This window comes from Centropristis striata, unplaced genomic scaffold (genome assembly GCF_030273125.1).
Source record: "Centropristis striata isolate RG_2023a ecotype Rhode Island unplaced genomic scaffold, C.striata_1.0 Scaffold_25, whole genome shotgun sequence".
Taxonomy (NCBI): Eukaryota; Metazoa; Chordata; class Actinopteri; order Perciformes; family Serranidae; genus Centropristis; species Centropristis striata.
Window position 1 is genome coordinate 1,036,711 of NW_026739041.1, and position 18,428 is coordinate 1,055,138.

Here is an 18,428-nt window from a genome sequence, read left to right on the forward strand (position 1 = left end):
ATGAGAAGTGTTGTTAATCTGTAGAAGAGCGTGAAGTCAAGAGATAACCTTTTTGAACTGTTGACTCCTTGTTGACTATTCTCTCTCCCATGCACATGATGTGTGAGGAAACTGCTCTGAACCCTCTCAGAGACAGATGTAGATGCTGGATGTGTTGTATCTCTGCAGGTCTGTTTGAGAGTCACATCTTTGGGGTGTTTGGAACAGTGAACATAGCTGTTTATTCACTTCTGGTGCTGTTTTATTTCAACACAGGCTGTGGCCTTCTTCCTGTGTGGGATCTGCAAATGTTTTTTTGAGTGTATCACAGGTTTGCCTGTGTGGGCCACACAAAATACTCAATGTACAAATTGCATATATTTTTGCCCAAAGATCTTTTTTGTTATTATTATTATATATTTATATTAGGGATGCACTGATAAAAAATAAAATAAAAAAATTGGCTGATACGATAACCGATATTAACATTGCTGTTAAATAATTATAACCGACATTTACCAATATCGATATAAGCTGCATAAAAATCATTTCTATGATGACCATAATTGTTATTTCAGTCAGGAATACTCTCGTCATAGATTTTAACCATTTATTGCAAGATGGTTCGTACAGTTGTATTGGGCTGTGTGGGTTCTGCTCTAGAAGCTATCAGGCAGTATCTGTGCAGCATGCAACAGATTCTGGATGAGAGTAGAACATTCAATCCCCCAGGGACATGCAGAGCAGAACCTGAATATGCTATATGCAATAGTACTGACACCTGCAGACATTACAACATTGCAAATAATTCATCCTAGAAATACTCTTATTCTGGCTTGTACAGGTGGTGCTTGGGGTGGTGGAGGGAGGGTAACGCAGCAGTGTGTGCAGCAGAGTGATGCGATGCAGGAGGAATGAGAGGCAGAACAGTTTAAATGGGCCGGTGTAATATGTGTTCCCTTTCTAGTCCTGGTCAGCAAACGTGCTGCTGATTTTGACGTACTTGTAGATGAGCTGTATTATTTTTTGGGAGACCAGAAAGTAGAGCATTAGAGTAGGTGATCCTGCAGGTAATAAAAGTGTGCATTTGTCACATGGGTAAAGCAAGATTTTATTGTCTGTCTTTTTAGCTCCCAGTGTGTTTTTAATTTACAATATTTCTGATTTTAGTGTGTAGTTTTTATTAATGTTCATATTGCATGTATTGCACACCAGGAGTGTATTGTGATTTTATTCTGGAAAGCCCATATGGATGTGACTCCCCACGGCGTGATCGCCTGCACCTTTGGTGCGTAAAATTAGCGGACTTTAAGCAAGCTTCCAGAGGAAATGGGAGTAGAGACCGATCGGCAGGAAGCCGAAGCAAGAACAGAGGAGACCGATCCCAGTGACCACGCCAGAGCTGTTGTACGGAGAAGCCAGGGACTGATTGTTAGAAGGCCCCATGAAGAAGAGTGATACTCTTCCTTCTACGTGAGTAGTGATCTACGACTAAGTGTGACCCGCTGTATGTACGTGTGTTTAAAAGTGCAGTGACTGCTGTCTTGCTCTCCTGATAGCTGGAGGTCAACGCCCTGAGGAAGACAACAGTGCAGTGCAGCGGGGTGAAGAAGCCGCAGGACCGAGCGTGGAGTGTATCAACGATTTCTACGGCGACAGATCGACTTCCACTGGCGCTCCGAGTGCTGCAGCCCCTGCCTTTGCAGATAAGACTCTAGGCCGTTTTATTGGACTCCCTTGCCCCTCAGTTTTTAGCTTCCCTTATTTTAACGCCCTTTTACCAGCCCCCCTGTCCTACCATTTTTAATCTTTGACCCGTGTTTTTAACATGATTTCATTCTGTGAATAAATATCAGTGCTTCTGCTCAAGGATCTGTGGTTTTCTTGGTTTTAGCAATTGTTCTCTTGCCTGATTTTAAACCATACAGTCATTTTTAATAACCTTGAATAACATTTTATGAAAATAACAACCATACACCATAGCTCCTCAACACATTAATGTCTCTGTGTTGAAAGAGAAATGGTCGCACTCTGGCACTGTTCTTCAGATGTTAAAATGCATTCTCAGTCATGTTTCTAATGTGGGACTCAAAACTAAACTGAATAAAAAAGTACTCAAAGGTTTTTTTCCTGATGACTTGGGTTTAATGCCAGAGTGTATTGTAAAACTGGCATTGACCCATAACAAACAAGCACATTTGCACACACACACACACACTTAGGTCCCATTAGATTTAATCGGCCTCTCTATGAACAATGTTTTTCAGCCCATTAGTTGCTCCTGATGGCGGTGTACTGAACCCCTGTAGACAAAAACTTTGTTCACACCTGCATGGATTAGTCACATGATGACATTTCAACCTCTGAGGTATCACTGCCATCAGAGGTGTTAAGAAAAACAAGCTTCAGCATAAACACATGATGCCGCTATCACACTTCAACACCTTATGCAATTATTACTATACAGTTTATTGTGTCTGTCATTACTTTTAGTGATTGTTTGTTTGGAGTTCAATATTTAATAAAAAATAGTGTTTTGGATAACAGCAAATTCAATGACCATGTGTACTGTGAGAGGGGGTCGCTGCCAGCCACAAATCACCAGAGAATTATCAACCTATTCTGCAGCTTCCCTCAGAAAGTTTTCAACTCAACTTTGAGCCACAAATTTACTTTTGAAAGTCTTATAGACATTAGAAAAAGGGAAGAAATCTGGACCTCAACTCATCAGATGTGTAAATAGTAAGGGGTAACGTTATGCAGAACTCACAATACATTTTATACCTTGTTTGGTTCTGTAAGAAAAAAACACATGCAGCAGTATCAGTTTGATTTCTTTCTTTTAACTGACAAACACAATCCTCTTGTTGGGTACTGAGGTAACTTTTTTTTTCCCCACAGACAACTTAGGTAAACTATTTTCATTATTTAAAGAAGAAAGAAGACAAAAGTCTACAAAACTGGAAAGCATTTCTGAGGCTGCAGTCACACATTGGCAAACTGTCCTCTTTAACAAATAGCACTTTTGGCCAAACCGTAGCTCCTATCATTGAACCGACTTCACTTTGAGCATCCTGAGTTCCTCCTGAATGTCTACATATGTGTTTTCTGAAAAAAAATTTTTTTTTACCATGGCGGTTTATGAGGCTATGGGTGCATATTGGTGGCGCATCTATTCGTCCTATGCCCAAACTATAACTCTGACAGCTATAGCAGACAAATGTGACTAAGAAGACACATTTCCTACATTTCTACCCATAAATTATTTCTGAAGAGTGGCATCTGCAACCTCAAGTGCAGTTTCCAAATTCATTTTTTGACACTTTTTTCTCTTCCTCTACACTTAAGCTATGATGTAATCTACTCTAACCTCTCCATATGGTAACATTGGGGGGATTTTTGGGTGTGTTTTTGCTGAATAATTTGAAAAACATTTGCCGAAACCCTTAGAAAAGTCTTAGCACACTTGTCATGGCCGAGCCTGTCGATTTCATACCTTTTTAGTGTATGTATGACCAAAACTCCGGGAGGAGTAGTCGACCGAAAAAAACACGGAAGCTACGGAAGAATAAGAAGAAGCGCTGTGTTGGATGTGTTTACACACTACAAAAGATAATTCAGGAACCGGCTACTTCCTGGTTACAAGCCAGATTCTTAACCCTCTAGGCCATGGTCTGTCCAAAAATGATTGTGACGTTCTCTGGGAATCTGCCAGTAGCTCTTGGTCAAATAAGACGAGCAGTGCCAAGGTGATCCAGGAGCTCGTCGACCCGGGGGATTGGATAGGCGTCAAACCGCGAAACATCATTCACCCTGCGATAGTCCACACAGAACCGGATAGACCCGTCCTTCTTGCTTACAAGAAGGATGGGGCTACACCACGCACCGTCACGCCCGAGTGAGTCTCAACATGGTGTTGAATAAGGCTTGTGCGTACTGGCAGGGGGGAGAACACATCAGCGTAACACTGCTGCAACCTGGCAATATGTGCTTTCTGGGACGGTGACAGATGGTTTTCACAGAGGAGCGAAGCAGGATTGGTCGATTTTGGAACTTCAGGCCCCAACTCATCTCTCTCTGCAATTGCCGTCACTCAGCCTCTTTCCATACTTTAAGGAGGTTGAGGTGATAAATCTGCGTAGCCCCCCCTGTCAGACCGCACAAGCTCATAATCAACATCATCCACTCGTCCTTGCCATTTGGCGAGTGATTTGGAGGCGGAAGATGGGAGTAATACAAGCACTTTATCTCCCGGTGAAAATTGTCTTAACCTAGATCCTCTGTTGTACAGCCGCTGCTGACGTTCCTGGGCCCGGAGCAAATTCTCACGTGATAACTGTCACAGTGTGTGCAGTTTTGCTCTCAGGTCCAGGATGTATTGAATTTCGTTTTTACTGGGGCTTGGACCTTCCTCCCAGCTTTTAGTCCCAGTCTTGTAGGCAAGATGGCGCCAGTGTGTGTGGCTGCCCGTCTGCTGCTCCTGCAATGTTTGGTGTTTTTGTTGTTTCTGACCATCGGCACTAAACAGATTGAGTCTCTGCTGGTGTATGATCGCCATGCCATGTTATCTCTCCGGCAAAATGTTAATGATCTCGGTGCGTTTGCCCGCGATCGACAAAATACTTTGCCCCCGCTCCTGGCGGGGATTCCGCCTCACCTGTTCCGGGCTTCGGCCTTACCTGTACGGCGTAAGCGTCGGCGTCGCCGCGGCAGACGCGGAGGTCGGCTGGTGAAGCTGAGGCTCCAGCTGACGCACTCTTCGTCCATTTCCCAGACAGGACTTGGATTATTCTCTCCTTTTGCTGTGCCCCGGCGCTTCTTGGATCCCGTTGATGCCTGCCTGGTACCTGTCATCGGCTCATCTGAGGGGCCCCGGCCCCACCGCCTCTGCCCCCTCCGGCTCTCTCAGCGCGGGATAAACCACCGGCTCCTGAGGACGCTGCCTCGGGCTCCCCGATCCACCGGGCCACAAGCCCCGCCGGCTCCCACCAGGATCGGCTTGGTGAACAAAACTTTCATCCTGAGGGATTTCTTTAGCTCCCGTGGCCTGGATTTCCTCTGTGTGACGGAGACCTGGATCGGTACCGGTGAGTGCAGCGCTCTTGTCGAACTTTTACCTGCTGGCTGTTCATACTTTAACTCCCCGCGGACATCAGGTCGTGGAGGAGGAACGGCGACTGTTTACAAAAATACCTTTAAATGTAAACAGCGCACCATCTCAACGTCATATTCCAGCTTTGAGGTGTCTTTATTTGAGGTGGGTCGTTCCGATCCGGTGCTGTGCGCCGTCATCTACCGGCCCCCCAAATACAACAAGGACTTTGTGAATGACTTTTCTGGCTTTCTGGCTGAAATTATCCCGAAATATGACTGTGCACTTTTCCTATGGGGATTTTAATATTCATGTGTGTTATCCTGAAAAGCCGCTGGTGAAGGACTTTCTGAGCCTTATCGAATCTTTTAATTTGGTGCAGTGTGTGTCTGGTCCCACACATGAACATGGACACACTTTAGACCTCGTCCTCTCTCATGGTTTATCTGTGTCTAACTTGGAGATCTGTGATGATGTGTTCTCTGATCATATGCCTGTGCTGTTTGAAGTTGCTTTCTCCTGTGCTGAATTTAAATCTGGCGCTCCTGTTCAGAGACGTCGGATTTTTAACTCTTGCACTGCTGGTAATTTCTCTGTGGCTTTTGACCAGCTCTGTGTGCCTCCTGTCTCTGCTGACACTGAGGAGCTCAGCTCCTGGTTTCACTCCTCCTGCAGGACCATACTGGACTCTGGCTCCATTAAAAACTGTGCAGCCCAAAGCTAAACCTGAGCCCTGGTTTAACAGCAGAACCCGTGAAGCTAGGCGGGAGTGCCGCAGAGCTGAACGGAAGTGGAAGAAGGACAAGCTGCAGGTTTCCTTCCAAATCCTTAAGGACTGTTGGCGCCGCTACCAGAGCACCGTTAAAGAAACAAAAAGACAATACCTGGCTAACATCATTGAGACCAACCACCATAACCCACGTGTGTTATTCAAAACCATTGACTCTGTTCTTAATGCCCCACAGCCTGTCAGCTTGGAGGCATCTCCTCAAATGTGTGATAACTTCCTGCACTTTTTTATTGACAAAGTTGCTACTGCTAGGTCCCTCATCTCTGCTCCTACATCTGACCCCTCAGTCACTGCTCCTTGTTCTGCAGCTTTTGATGGTTTTGAGCCAGTGTCTCTGTCTCTTTTAGAGGACCTGGTTGGCCATATTAAGCCATCAGGTTCTCCCTGTGATGCTGTCTCCCCTCGTTTCTTTAAAGAGGTTTTCCCCAGTATAAGGCAGTCTGTATTAAATGTAATTAACAGTAGTCTGTCTACTGGTCGCATTCCTCAAAGTTTTAAGCATGCAGTGGTGCAGCCCCTACTGAAGAAACCTGGCCTAGATCGCAGTGTACTGGCCAATTTTAGGCCTATCTCCAAGCTGCCCTTTATCTCTAAGGTCTTGGAGAAGGTGGTATATGGTCAGCTACAGTCTTTTCTTGATGTACATGGTGTCCTGGAGGTGTTCCAATCTGGTTTTAAAACTATGCATAGCACAGAGTCAGCTCTACTCAGAGTTCTTAACGACATCCTCCTGGCAAATGACTCCGGTGACCATGTAATTCTTGTTCTGTTGGACCTGACTGCAGCGTTTGACACCGTGGACCAGAGCACCCTAGTGGCTCGGTTACGCCACCTAGTTGGCATCAGTGGTACTGCGTTGCAGTGGTTCAAGTCCTACCTGACTGACAGAAGTATGAGTGTAAGCCTTGGTACCTCAGAGTCCAGCCCTGCTCCACTGCTGTATGGGGTTCCACAGGGGTCAATTTTAGGGCCCCTGCTTTTTTCTTTGTATTTACTGCCTTTGGGCTCCATCTTGAGAAAGCACGGCATCCCTTTTCACTGCTACGCTGACGACAGTCAGATATACGTGCCGCTGAAGAAAAAAGATGTTTTCTCCCTCACACCGCTCCTGTCTTGTCTCAAAGACATCAAGGCCTGGATGGCCTTGAACTTTTTAAATTTTAATGAGCAGAAAACAGAAGTGATGGTGTTTGGCCCTAGTGGCTCTTGTGTGACCCCTCCTTTTGACTTGGGCCCTCTGGCAGAAGACCGACTGTGTTAAATTTAGGTTTTAAGATGGACAGTGATTTTAAATTAGATCGTCAGATTAGTGCTGTTGTGAGGTCAAGCTTTTTCCACATCAGGCAGCTGGCTAAGGTGAAGCCTTTTCTCACACACAAGCACTTTGAAACAGTAATCCACGCCTTCGTTACATCTGGGCTGGATTACTGTAACTCACTGTACCTTGGAGTCAGCCAGTCCTCCCTCGCACGGCTCCAGTTAGTGCAAAACGCGGCTGCTCGCCTCTTAACTGGAGTTCGTAAGAGGGAGCACATAACTCCCATCCTGGCCTCCCTCCACTGGCTGCCTGTGCATTTTAGAGTCCATTTTAAGATTCTTTTATTTGTTTTTAAATCTTTAAATGGTCTCGCCCCACTGTACCTCTCTGAGCTCCTCCACCCCTACGCTCCTGCTCGGTGCCTCAGGTCAGCTGATCTGCTGCTCCTGGAGGTACCGAGGTCTAAACGGAAGCTCAGAGGGGACAGATCTTTTTCTGTTGCAGCCCCCAAACTGTGGAATGAGCTACCTCTGCACATCAGACAAGCCTCCTCACTGTCCATTTTTAAAACTCATCTTAAAACCTATTTTTATTCCTTGGCTTTTAACCACGCATGAGACTCTGCTCTTGTTTTAGTGTTTTTATGGTCTGCTTTTATTTATTGTTTTTTATATTGTTTCAAAAAGCAATGAATCTATGTATTTTAGTGTTTATTCCTGTTTTATTTATTTGATTGTCTATGTACAGCACTTTGTTGCGGCTGTGGTTGTTTTAAAGTGCTTTACAAATAAAGTTGAGTTGAGTTGAGTTGAGTTTCTCCTTAGTATAGAGGTACCCAAGCTCCCACCTCAGGGGGCAGCTGGATTGGAATTACCCATAACGGAGGGCGAAATAAGGGAGGCAATTTCTTCAATGAAAAACGGGAAGTCGGCGGGTTATGACGGGCTCCCAGTGGAATATTATAAAGCCTTTGTAGATACTGTTGTGCCAGTATTACAGAGGGTGTATCAGGAGATGTTTGATAAGGGTCGTGTTGCTCCAATTTTCAATGAAGCGGTAATCTCACTAATTCCCAAAACAGGTAAAGATGCTGCAGATCTCTCCAATTTCAGACCCATAAGTCTGCTCAACCTCGATTTTAAGATTCTTACAAAAATTTTAGCGACACGTTTACAATTGGTTTTACCGAGTATCATCCACCCCAATCAGGTCGGTTTCATGAAAAATAGAACTTCAACTGATAATGTCAGACTCCTGTTACACTGGATGTGGCTGAGTCAATCCCAAAATGCTCCTATAACTGGTATTTCTATAGACGCAGAGAAGGCTTTTGATAGGGTGGAGTGGCAGCTTCTGTTCTCCACCCTATCTCACTTCGGCTTCAACTCTAACTTCGTTAAATGGATAAAGATTTTGTATAAAGAACCCAAAGCAGCAGTGATGACAAATGGTATAACCTCCCCCTTCTTTAATCTGACCCGAGGAACCCGACAGGGATGTTCACTGAGCCCATTATTGTTGATCATCTTTTTAGAGGTTCTAGAAGTGTCTGTGAGAGTACACCCTGGAATAAGAGGAGTAAGGGGAGGAGACAATGAACATAAATTATTATTATACGCTGATGATGTCTTAGCAGTAATATCTGAGCCTTTAACTTCTCTGCCACATCTGATGGACACCATAAAATCCTTTTCAAAATGTTCTGGGTACTCTATAAACTGGAGCAAATCTGAGGCAATGCCTCTCTCCAAGACATGTTTTTCATCTATGGTGGAGAAGTTTAATTTGAGGTGGGTACGACAGGGAATGAAGTATCTTGGCATCAAACTTCTTGAGGATATGGACAAAATAGTGGCACGACACTTTAACCCCTTACTTTAAAAGATAAAAACAAACCTTGATAAGTGGGGAAAATTAAAACTAAAATTGTGGGGAAATATGTACGTTATAAAAATGATAGTTGCCCCACAGTTCAGTTATGTGGCAATGATGTTACCAATTAAGATACCACCCACCACTTTTAGACAATTGGACGATATAATAAAACATTTTCTGTGGGGTGGGAAGAGACCACGAATTAAACTGAGAAAGTTGTGTACACATAAAGAAAAGGGAGGGCTGGGCCTCCCAGATCTTAGATTGTATTATTTAGCTTTTGAGATGGCCAAAATAGCAAGGTACTGGCCAGCTGCAGAGGGTAAAGCAGCTTGGATGGAGGTAGAAAAGGAGATATGCCTGCCTTTCCAACCCATAGAGGTACTATCACAAAAAAGGTCTAACATTACAAATCCAATACTTCTGCATTCAAAGGATGTTTGGAGCAAGCTACATGAAATGTTTAAAGTCAAACACACTCTACAAAGATATTCATGGTTGTGGTATAATCCTGATGTCTGTATTGGGAAGAAACCTGTGTTTTGGAAACAGTGGCACTCTAAAGGTTTAAGCACCATTGACGATCTATTAGAAGATGGGGTGTTTTCATCAAATGATAAACTGTTGCAGAAATTTAAGTTGACGGGAAAAGATAACTTTTGGAAATTTTTGCAGATAAGGAGTTGTATTTCATCAAAGCCATACAATATTACTGATAATGTGGTGATAGACTATATGAAACTTCTACTTGGAAAACGAAAAGCCTCACTATTTTACAAAATTGCTAATTGTTCTCTTGGTAATGACTCTAACCAGTTACAGATGACTTGGCAGAGGGACTTGGGTGGAGAGATTAGAGGTGATAGATGGGAAATAATTGTGGCTGATTGTGGTAAATATGTGAGAGAGGCAAGGGGTAAACTTACACAATATAATGTATTACATAGATACTACTACACACCATGGAGACTGTTTAGGATGAAACTACTGGATAATGACTTGTGCTGGAAATGTAAACGGGTAACTGGAACCCTTCTCCACTGTTTGTGGGAATGTGTGTTAATCAGACCTTTCTGGACTCAGATTCTAAATATTTTGAGGAACTGGCTCGGAGCAGAAGTCCCCTCAAGCCCAGAACTCTGTTTACTGGGGGATAAATCTCAGTTACCCATTATTAGGGCCTCGGGGCAATCGCACCGAGCACTGGTCCCTACAGCAATATCTGTAGGGACCAGTGCTGCACTACTGTTATACTGTGGATTTCTTCTTATTCCTCTTGCGGACGCAATTTCGTCCCGCTACTAGTCCTGCAACTCGAAGAGTCCTGCTTCTAGACAAATGCCTCTAAACAAATTATATATCAAAACGTGCGGTTTGATCGGGATCGGTGTGCTATTACTTTTCTCTACAGAATACGAATTTGAAAAACTGCCCAAAATTTTGCATTGAAATGAATGGGACGGCCGACAAAAAATGAGCGAAAAAGAACAATAATTGGAGATTTTTAAACGTCTACTTCTCCGGCATAATTTCACCTAGAGACTCCATTTAAACTTTAAACAGTAGACACAAGTCTTGTGTATCAGTGTGTTAATCCACGTTTCGATAGGTCATATAGTTTTTTATCAATCCCTGTTCAATGACCATGATCATTTTTGGAGAAATTCTGAGATTATAATGGGTGTGTATTGCGCGGAATGTTCGTGTCAGAGTGTGTGATGTCATCGCTCAGAGTGTAGAGGGAGAGTTAAAACTGTCAAAAAATAAATTTGAAAACTGCGCTCCAGGCCTCAAATTCCACTCTACAGAAATAATTTATACATAGAAATGTAGGAAAATTTGTCTTCTCACTCACAATCCTCTGGTAAAGCTGTCAGAGTTATAGTTTGGGCGTAGGACGCACAGATGATCCACAAACACCACCAACTGCCTCATTGGGTCCCATATTAAAAACGCAGGAAGATTTCTGAAAAAGGGAGATGGAACAGTTTTTTTAGATCGCTCTAACAAAGCTATTTTTTCATTTTTCTGGAAAAAAAACATATGTAGACGTTCAGGAAGAACTCAGGACGCTCAAAGTGAAGTCGAATCAATGATAGGTATTATGGTTTTGCCAAAAACTGCTTTCTGTTCGAGGCCAGAAATTCCAGTCCACCTCTGGCTGCTGTCACTCCTTCGGAACTTTAACAGGTGGTATCAGTTAATTCAGCTGATTGCTTTGATCTTTGATGTGATTACAGTTACAGATACACACACACACACATGCGCGTAAGTGCGCACACTCCTCACACATGCATACACCTGCTTCAAACACGCACACACACACACACACAGGTAACTTTGTGATTTTAATTACACACAGGTAACTTCATGCGATTTTCGCTACACACACACACGTGTAACTTTATGTGATTTTAATTACACACACACGTGTAACTTTATGCGATTTTCGCTACACAAACACACAAATGCGCGCGTATGCGCGCACACTCCTCCACATACATGTTTCTCTCTCACACACACACACATTTTGAGGTTAAAGGGCATAGTTTGAAATCTCTGAAGAATCTCATCATAGTGTACACACACCGGCAGTAGCCCCCGTGGCCCTTTCAAAATTTCCCCAGAGGAAATTTTCTAGTTACTAAATGTAGCTTCTCTGTAATTTCGGTAGGCACAACAACAGCCTGTCGAGTTATTTTAAGGCGTTGGAAAGCATCAGAAATTCCACAGGTGAAAGAATGGGTCAGTACAATGACTGAAACTGCATCCTATGAATGTATGCTTAGTAGATGAAGTGATGACGGGGGGAGGGGTGACCCCTTGGGACAGGTTCTGGGATTACATAAAGGTAAATAATAACCCCCATTAGGATTCAGGACCCTGGTTCTGTGCTATTTCCCCCAGGGGGGATCTGGTAATATTGTATACCCCAGCAACATGTCTTTATGATGTGTGTACAGATATGATACATGTTTAGTTTATATTATTATGTACTCAGTTTCTTTTGTATTTTCTGCCTTTTGAGAGACAGAAATATGCTGAGACTGTCACTGTAAACTCTTAATAATAATAATTTATCTAATAATATAATAATTGTTTCTGTATGGAGATATGTAGTAAGTTTGCCATGTACCTGAGCCTTGTAGAGTTGAAAAGTTCAATAAAAACTTGAATTAAAAAGAAAAGAAAAGGAGAGATAGTGCAGAGTATCTTCAGACCATCAGTCTCTGTCTTTGTCGCTGCCTGTTCTCCGGAGGACACCGTCCGTCCGTCATGCGCCCTACTGTGCGTTCCCATGATGCTTTGCGCTTGGAGCGCCGCGGTGGCCTCAGTCGCCGTGTTGAACACCTGCTCCCCACCATTAGTAAACACCTTCAGCCTCGCTGGATACATAAAGTGAGATTTTATTTTCATTTCACCTAATTCCTTTGTATCCTGGTATACTGGCTCCTCTTCTTCATTACTGCTGCTGAGTAGTCTTGGTTGAAATAAATCCTCTCATCAGCATACATGATCGGGGCCCTCTTCTTCTCCCAGGCCGCTTGGAGAACTCTCTGCCTTGTCTGCCAGGTTAAGAACCGGACAACTATTGAACCAGGTGCCTCTCCATCCTCTGGTTTCTTTTGGGGGGATCGGTGCACAGCAATTATGAACAGTTTGTTCCCAGGAATGTCCAGCTTTACAGATATCAGCTCATCTAAGAATTTCACCATATCCGCTCCCTCAGACTCCTCTTTCACCCGGTGAATCCTAATATTGTTCTGCCTCGATTTGCTCTCAAAATAATCGAGTTTCTCAGCCATGAGACTTTGTTGTACCAGCAGATGAGTCAATATTTCATTCATAGTTGGCTCTTTATCCTCCAGATCACTGATTCGTTGTTGCGCGGCCAAGATTTCTCCTTTCGTGCTTTTAATCTCTGCCTGCATTTCTTTTACTTCCAGCGTTAACTTAGCTATTTCTTGTTTCGTTTCGCCTGAGTGCTTATTGAAATCAGCACGGAATGCACCAAGTTCAGCTTTTATACTCAGCATCAAACTTTGTAGGTCAGTTTCTTTGTTCTCCATTTGATCACCTGCCATTGTTTTCGGCAATTGTTTGCGCTTCCGTTTCGTTTCCGCCTTGATCTGTGCAGGTTTAGTCTCTCCCGAGTTCATGCCACCACTGCACGTTTGATAAAGTTTTGCAACTTTCAGTCTTTAGTCTGCATTTCCACAGGGTTTTTTCAAAACAAATTACAGCTCAACACAGCCACTGTCTCTCCGCTCAGCTCAGCCGTGCCTCATCAGGTATGACAGGATGTAATGATTTTAACTCCTGATAATGTATAAAGGCAAAGATTTTTAATTCGGGGACAGGTCACATGACTTTGGGAATGGCTTGGTTTGATCTGCTAGTGTCCAGCAGCAGGTTCTTTGGTTGTCACCATAACAGGCACCAATGACCTGCTGGACACAGTGTTGATCAGCTCAGCCAGTCAGGACCCGTCAGTATCTACACACCTGCATGGTGTTCATCACCATGGCAACTCCTTAAAAGGAGGAAGTCCAACCCCATCACTTTTTTATGAGGTCACCTTTTTGGCAGAGATACAGAGTGAAAGAGGGAGACAGAGGAGAAGACTGGCAGGAAAGGGCTCCGAGCAGGATTCCACCTGGACCGCCTGCTGACTTCTGTTATTCTGGAAACAGATTTTTATCCTGTGCTGTAGATCTCTGCTGAGCAGGAGGAAGAGAACAGATGATCATGTTGTGTTGTTGCTTGCAAACAAATTGAAGCTGTTTAACAAAAGAGTGTAATAAATGTAAATGTAGTGGGAACATTGCAGCAGTCTCTGGTGTTATAAAGATGCGTTCTGTTGTCAGTGATGAACTAATGTTGGAAATGTGCTGCAGTCCAGTTTGATTCACTGAATTATAGTTAGAGAGAATCTTTTCATTCTGTGTCTGGTGTCTTTTACCTCTCTGTTTCTCTTCTCTCTCCTCTCCAGACTCTGTCAGGCTGGTGAATGGGACCAGTCTGTGCTCAGGCAGACTGGAGCTGAAGTCTGACCAGTCTAACCAGAGCTGGTCCTCAGTGTGTGAAGCTGACTTTGACCAGCAGGATGCAGAGGTGGTCTGCAGGGAGCTTGGCTGTGGGGCTCCTTCAGTCCTCCAGGGGGCGCTCTATGGAGAAGGGGAGGCTCCAATGTGGACCAAAGAGTTCCAGTGTGGAGGAGATGAGTCTGCTCTCCTGGACTGTAGAAGCTCAAGCTCAGATAGAAACACCTGCTCACCTGGCAGAGCTGTTGGACTCACCTGCTCAGGTAGAAGAGGAGCTGCAGCTTTCATTTGGTTCATTTCTGTTCTCATCAAACTCACTTTATTCTTTTACTGATGACTCTCTTGTTTGTGTTCAGAGCCTGTCAGGTTGGTGGGAGGAGACAGACACTGTGCAGGAACACTGGAGCTGAAACATGGAGGAGAATGGAGACCAGTGGATGGCTATTACTCTGACTGGACCCTGAAGACAGCAGCAGCTGCCTGCAGAGACTTAGACTGTGGTTCTGCTGTTTCTGTAGAATGGAGAGAGGAGTCCTCAGGCAGATCTGTGTGGTGGATCAGATCTGACTGTGTCCAGTCTGGATCTGCTCTGAGGGAGTGTGCATATTCAGATTCCTCTCGGTCTATCCTGGATCTCACCTGTTCAGGTAAGCCTGTCAGTGACATCATCTATGACATCATGAATGAGAGAAATGTTTCCAGTGAGTTCCTTCCTCTGTCACAGTGACAGTCAGTGGTTTATGATCTATATATGTTATATCTTCATATTTGTCTTTGTTTATCCTGGATCTCACCTGTTCAGGTAAGCCAAGAGTTTCCCTCAGAGTATTGTAAACCCGGCTGCTAGCAGAGCTTTAGTGGACTCACATCCTCGTATCAGGGAGGAAGAAAATTGATTTTGGGCAGATATTTGAAAAAAAGAAACTGTCTAACATTATAATACAGTGAAACTGACTGCACGATTTGTGCAACACACACACACACACACACAGTTCTTATTAATGATCCCTAAACACACACACACACACACACACACACACACACACACACTGTCACACCCCGCCTCGGGTGAAGGTAATGTTACCTTAATAAACCGGACTTTCAAAGCCAAAGGATGGCAAGGCACACAGTTGCAAATCGGTTTTTAACAATATTTATTCTCCCAAAGTGTCAGATAAGTGCCAAACATACAGAGGAGGCCAAAAGCCAAAACATCTGAAATGATAAAAAGTAAAAACATTAAATCCAATTCCAAAATCAAATAATTCAATCAATTCAAATAATCAATAATCAAATATTCTCTATAATAAATCAAGCATATTCAAAATCAAGTACCGGTACTTCAAATAATCAATGTCAATAAATCAAATAATCCATTAGCAAAATAAAGGCAAATTAAACTCAATTACTGAATGCATTTAACCATAATTTACAACATAAAATAATAATCACCTCAGTAGATATTTAGCATCTCGTGGAGAGCTGAGCACCCTGCACCACACCGACAACCTCTTCTGGCAACAGCATACAGCAGACTTGTCAGAAGGACAGCAGCTCACCCCTTTATACCCCATGGCCCCTCCCACTAGACAGGCCCAATCAACAGGGGGATTATAATACTGTGGCATTTTGCAAATAAACCATGAATAAACTCATCAAAAGTTCGGCATGCACGTTAAAGTTAACTTCATCTTGAAGATCAGTGATTTCCACTAGTACATTTAGGCTTGTCGCCCTTTAATGTCCAATGTCAATGTCCAGTGTCCTCCTTTGACACAAGGGAAAATGGTTTGGCCCAAACTGGGCCAATTAGTGGCAGCAGGTGTTTCCTGACACCATATTTAAAGCCCTCAGCCCTACCCTGACTCTTTTAGTCTGCAGTACAGAGCCATGGTGAGAGGGAGAGACCGTTTGTGAGTATTTGTTTGTTACTTAAATAAAGAGCCTGAATATACTGTATGCTTGAAGTTTTTCTGTTCATACACTATCCATCAATGTGCGCTATTGATAGGCAGTTAAACAGACAGGGACAGTGGTCAAACTGTCACATCACCTCCCTCCTCTCCAGGAACTGCAAGTTCAGATAGGCGGGACAGGTAATCGGCAAGCAAGTTCGTTTTTCCAGCTCTGTGAGTAATATTGAAGCAATATGGCTGTAATGCCAAGTACCATCTGGTGACACGGGAGTTCTTATCCCTCATGGAGTTGATCCAGCTTAATGCCCGGTGGTCCGTTTCCAAATCAAAGGTCCGTCCAAGAAGATATCATGGGGCATGTTCTCAAGAACCCCCACACGGAGCAAGAAAGCCTGGTCTTCAATGACGACGGTCACATCAGTCACTGGATATCTTCTTTGATCACCATGGACACACTGTATGGCTGTGGCATGCTGATAGTCAAGATTGCCAAGCAAGACAAAGGAATGGTTAAGCAGTGTCATAGAGCTACCTGTGTCAAGTAGTGCTTGCACTGGACGACCGTTAACACGAGCTGGGATCATGAGAGGCTCAGTGTCAGGTTCAAGCTCAGGTTCAAGATACGGTGCCACAACTGAAGCTGGAAGAGATGGATGTGGCACATAACAGAAGCTGGACAGTTTGGGCCCTTTCAAAGGACAGACTGAGGCCCGATGCCCTGGCTGTTGACAGTGGTAGCAGATGAGATCCTTCACTGGACCCGGTCTCCAGAATCCTTTCTTCTCCCCAAAGGTGCCTGGAACACTCACGGGACCACTGGCTCTGTGCTCACCTCCTTTGTGAGACACGTCAGCTGCCCCTTGGGCTGCTACTCGGGTATTCTGTTGCCTTGGCATTCTGAGACCTTTGTGAGCATTCAAGTACTGGCCTGCAAGCTTAGCCGCAGTAAGTCCATCTTCTGGCTCGTGTTCCTTGACCCAGGTCTTCATTTCATTGGGAAGCATGCGAAGCATTTGCTCAAGAATGACAAGCTCGGCGATGTCATCTTTGGACTGCTGCTCTGGCTTGATCCATCTTCTGTAGAGTCCTTTGAGTCTGTTATAAGTCTCTTTGGGAGATTCACCAGGGGGTATGTAGGTTGACCGGAACTGAAGTCTATATGTCTCAGGGGAGATGTCGAATTTTGCAAGGAGTGCTTCTTTAAGGCTAGCGTAGACGTTGGAGTCGTCTTCCTCCATCGCGGAGTAGGCATCCAGGGCTTTACCTGTCAAGAGAGGAATGAGCCGACAAGCCCATTCAGATGGAGGCCAGCCCCAGGTGCGAGCGATCCGCTCAAAGCGCACCAGAAAGTTCTCAATGTCCTCTCCCTCTTGGAAAGGAAGCATCTTTGGACCTGGACGCAGAGGTGTGTTGGGAGAATCTCTGGACGGAGACGGAGGAGGATTTGGTGTTGAAGCTTGAGATTTGGGAGTGGCTGTGTGTGTCTGTGGGCATCTGCACACGAAGACTACCATCAGAAAAAAGGTTAAGAGGAGGGTTAGCATTTTGGCTATCAGGTGAGGCAGTTATGTTAGGCACGGTAATGGCAGTTTTTAACTGCTGAATTTCTCGGACCAATACACCCTCCCTACGTTGCTGGCCAATCAAAAAGTCTTTGAACATGTCAACCAGTGTAGGTTCACCTGGCATTGTTGTAGTCCTCGGTGGCTCAGCAGACCACCTAGCCTTTCTAGACCCCCTTTTGTCCCGCTTAGGCCTAACCCCCAAGTTCTCATAACATTGAACATCTTCTTCAGACTCCTCGGTGTTCCATCCAAATCTTTCACGATCCTCAACAATGGCCGCCGCTCCTTCCAGCTCCATAGCCCTGGCCCTCGGATTGGCCACCTCTTCAGCCTCCTCTGTAGTTGCTAGCACTGACACTTGGGATCGTAACCCACTTCTCGCTCTGCCTCTGCCAGGCTTGTTAAAACCTCTGCGGCCTGCCATCCCACCACTGCCACCAATTGTCACACCCCGCCTCGGGTGAAGGTAATGTTACCTTAATAAACCGGACTTTCAAAGCCAAAGGATGGCAAGGCACACAGTTGCAAATCGGTTTTTAACAATATTTATTCTCCCAAAGTGTCAGATAAGTGCCAAACATACAGAGGAGGCCAAAAGCCAAACATCTGAAATGATAAAAAGTAAAAACATTAAATCCAATTCCAAAATCAAATAATTCAATCAATTCAAATAATCAATAATCAAATATTCTCTATAATAAATCAAGCATATTCAAAATCAAGTACCGGTACTTCAAATAATCAATGTCAATAAATCAAATAATCCATTAGCAAAATAAAGGCAAATTAAACTCAATTACTGAATGCATTTAACCATAATTTACAACATAAAATAATAATCACCTCAGTAGATATTTAGCATCTCGTGGAGAGCTGAGCACCCTGCACCACACCGACAACCTCTTCTG

The 18,428-nt window shown here is 44.1% G+C and overlaps 1 protein-coding gene across 1 annotated transcript; it reads right to left on the reverse strand.

The window, feature by feature from the left end:
• Positions 1 to 15,088: 15,088 nt before the first annotated feature.
• Positions 15,089 to 17,708, reverse strand: LOC131967749 (uncharacterized). Its single transcript, XM_059328691.1, has 2 exons — positions 15,492 to 17,708; positions 15,089 to 15,254 (listed from the first exon to the last, which is right to left on the reverse strand). Exon 1 carries the CDS (start codon positions 17,497 to 17,499, stop codon positions 16,255 to 16,257), a length of 1,245 nt encoding a protein of 414 aa, XP_059184674.1. The 5' UTR covers positions 17,500 to 17,708; the 3' UTR covers positions 15,089 to 15,254; positions 15,492 to 16,254.
• Positions 17,709 to 18,428: the final 720 nt, after the last annotated feature.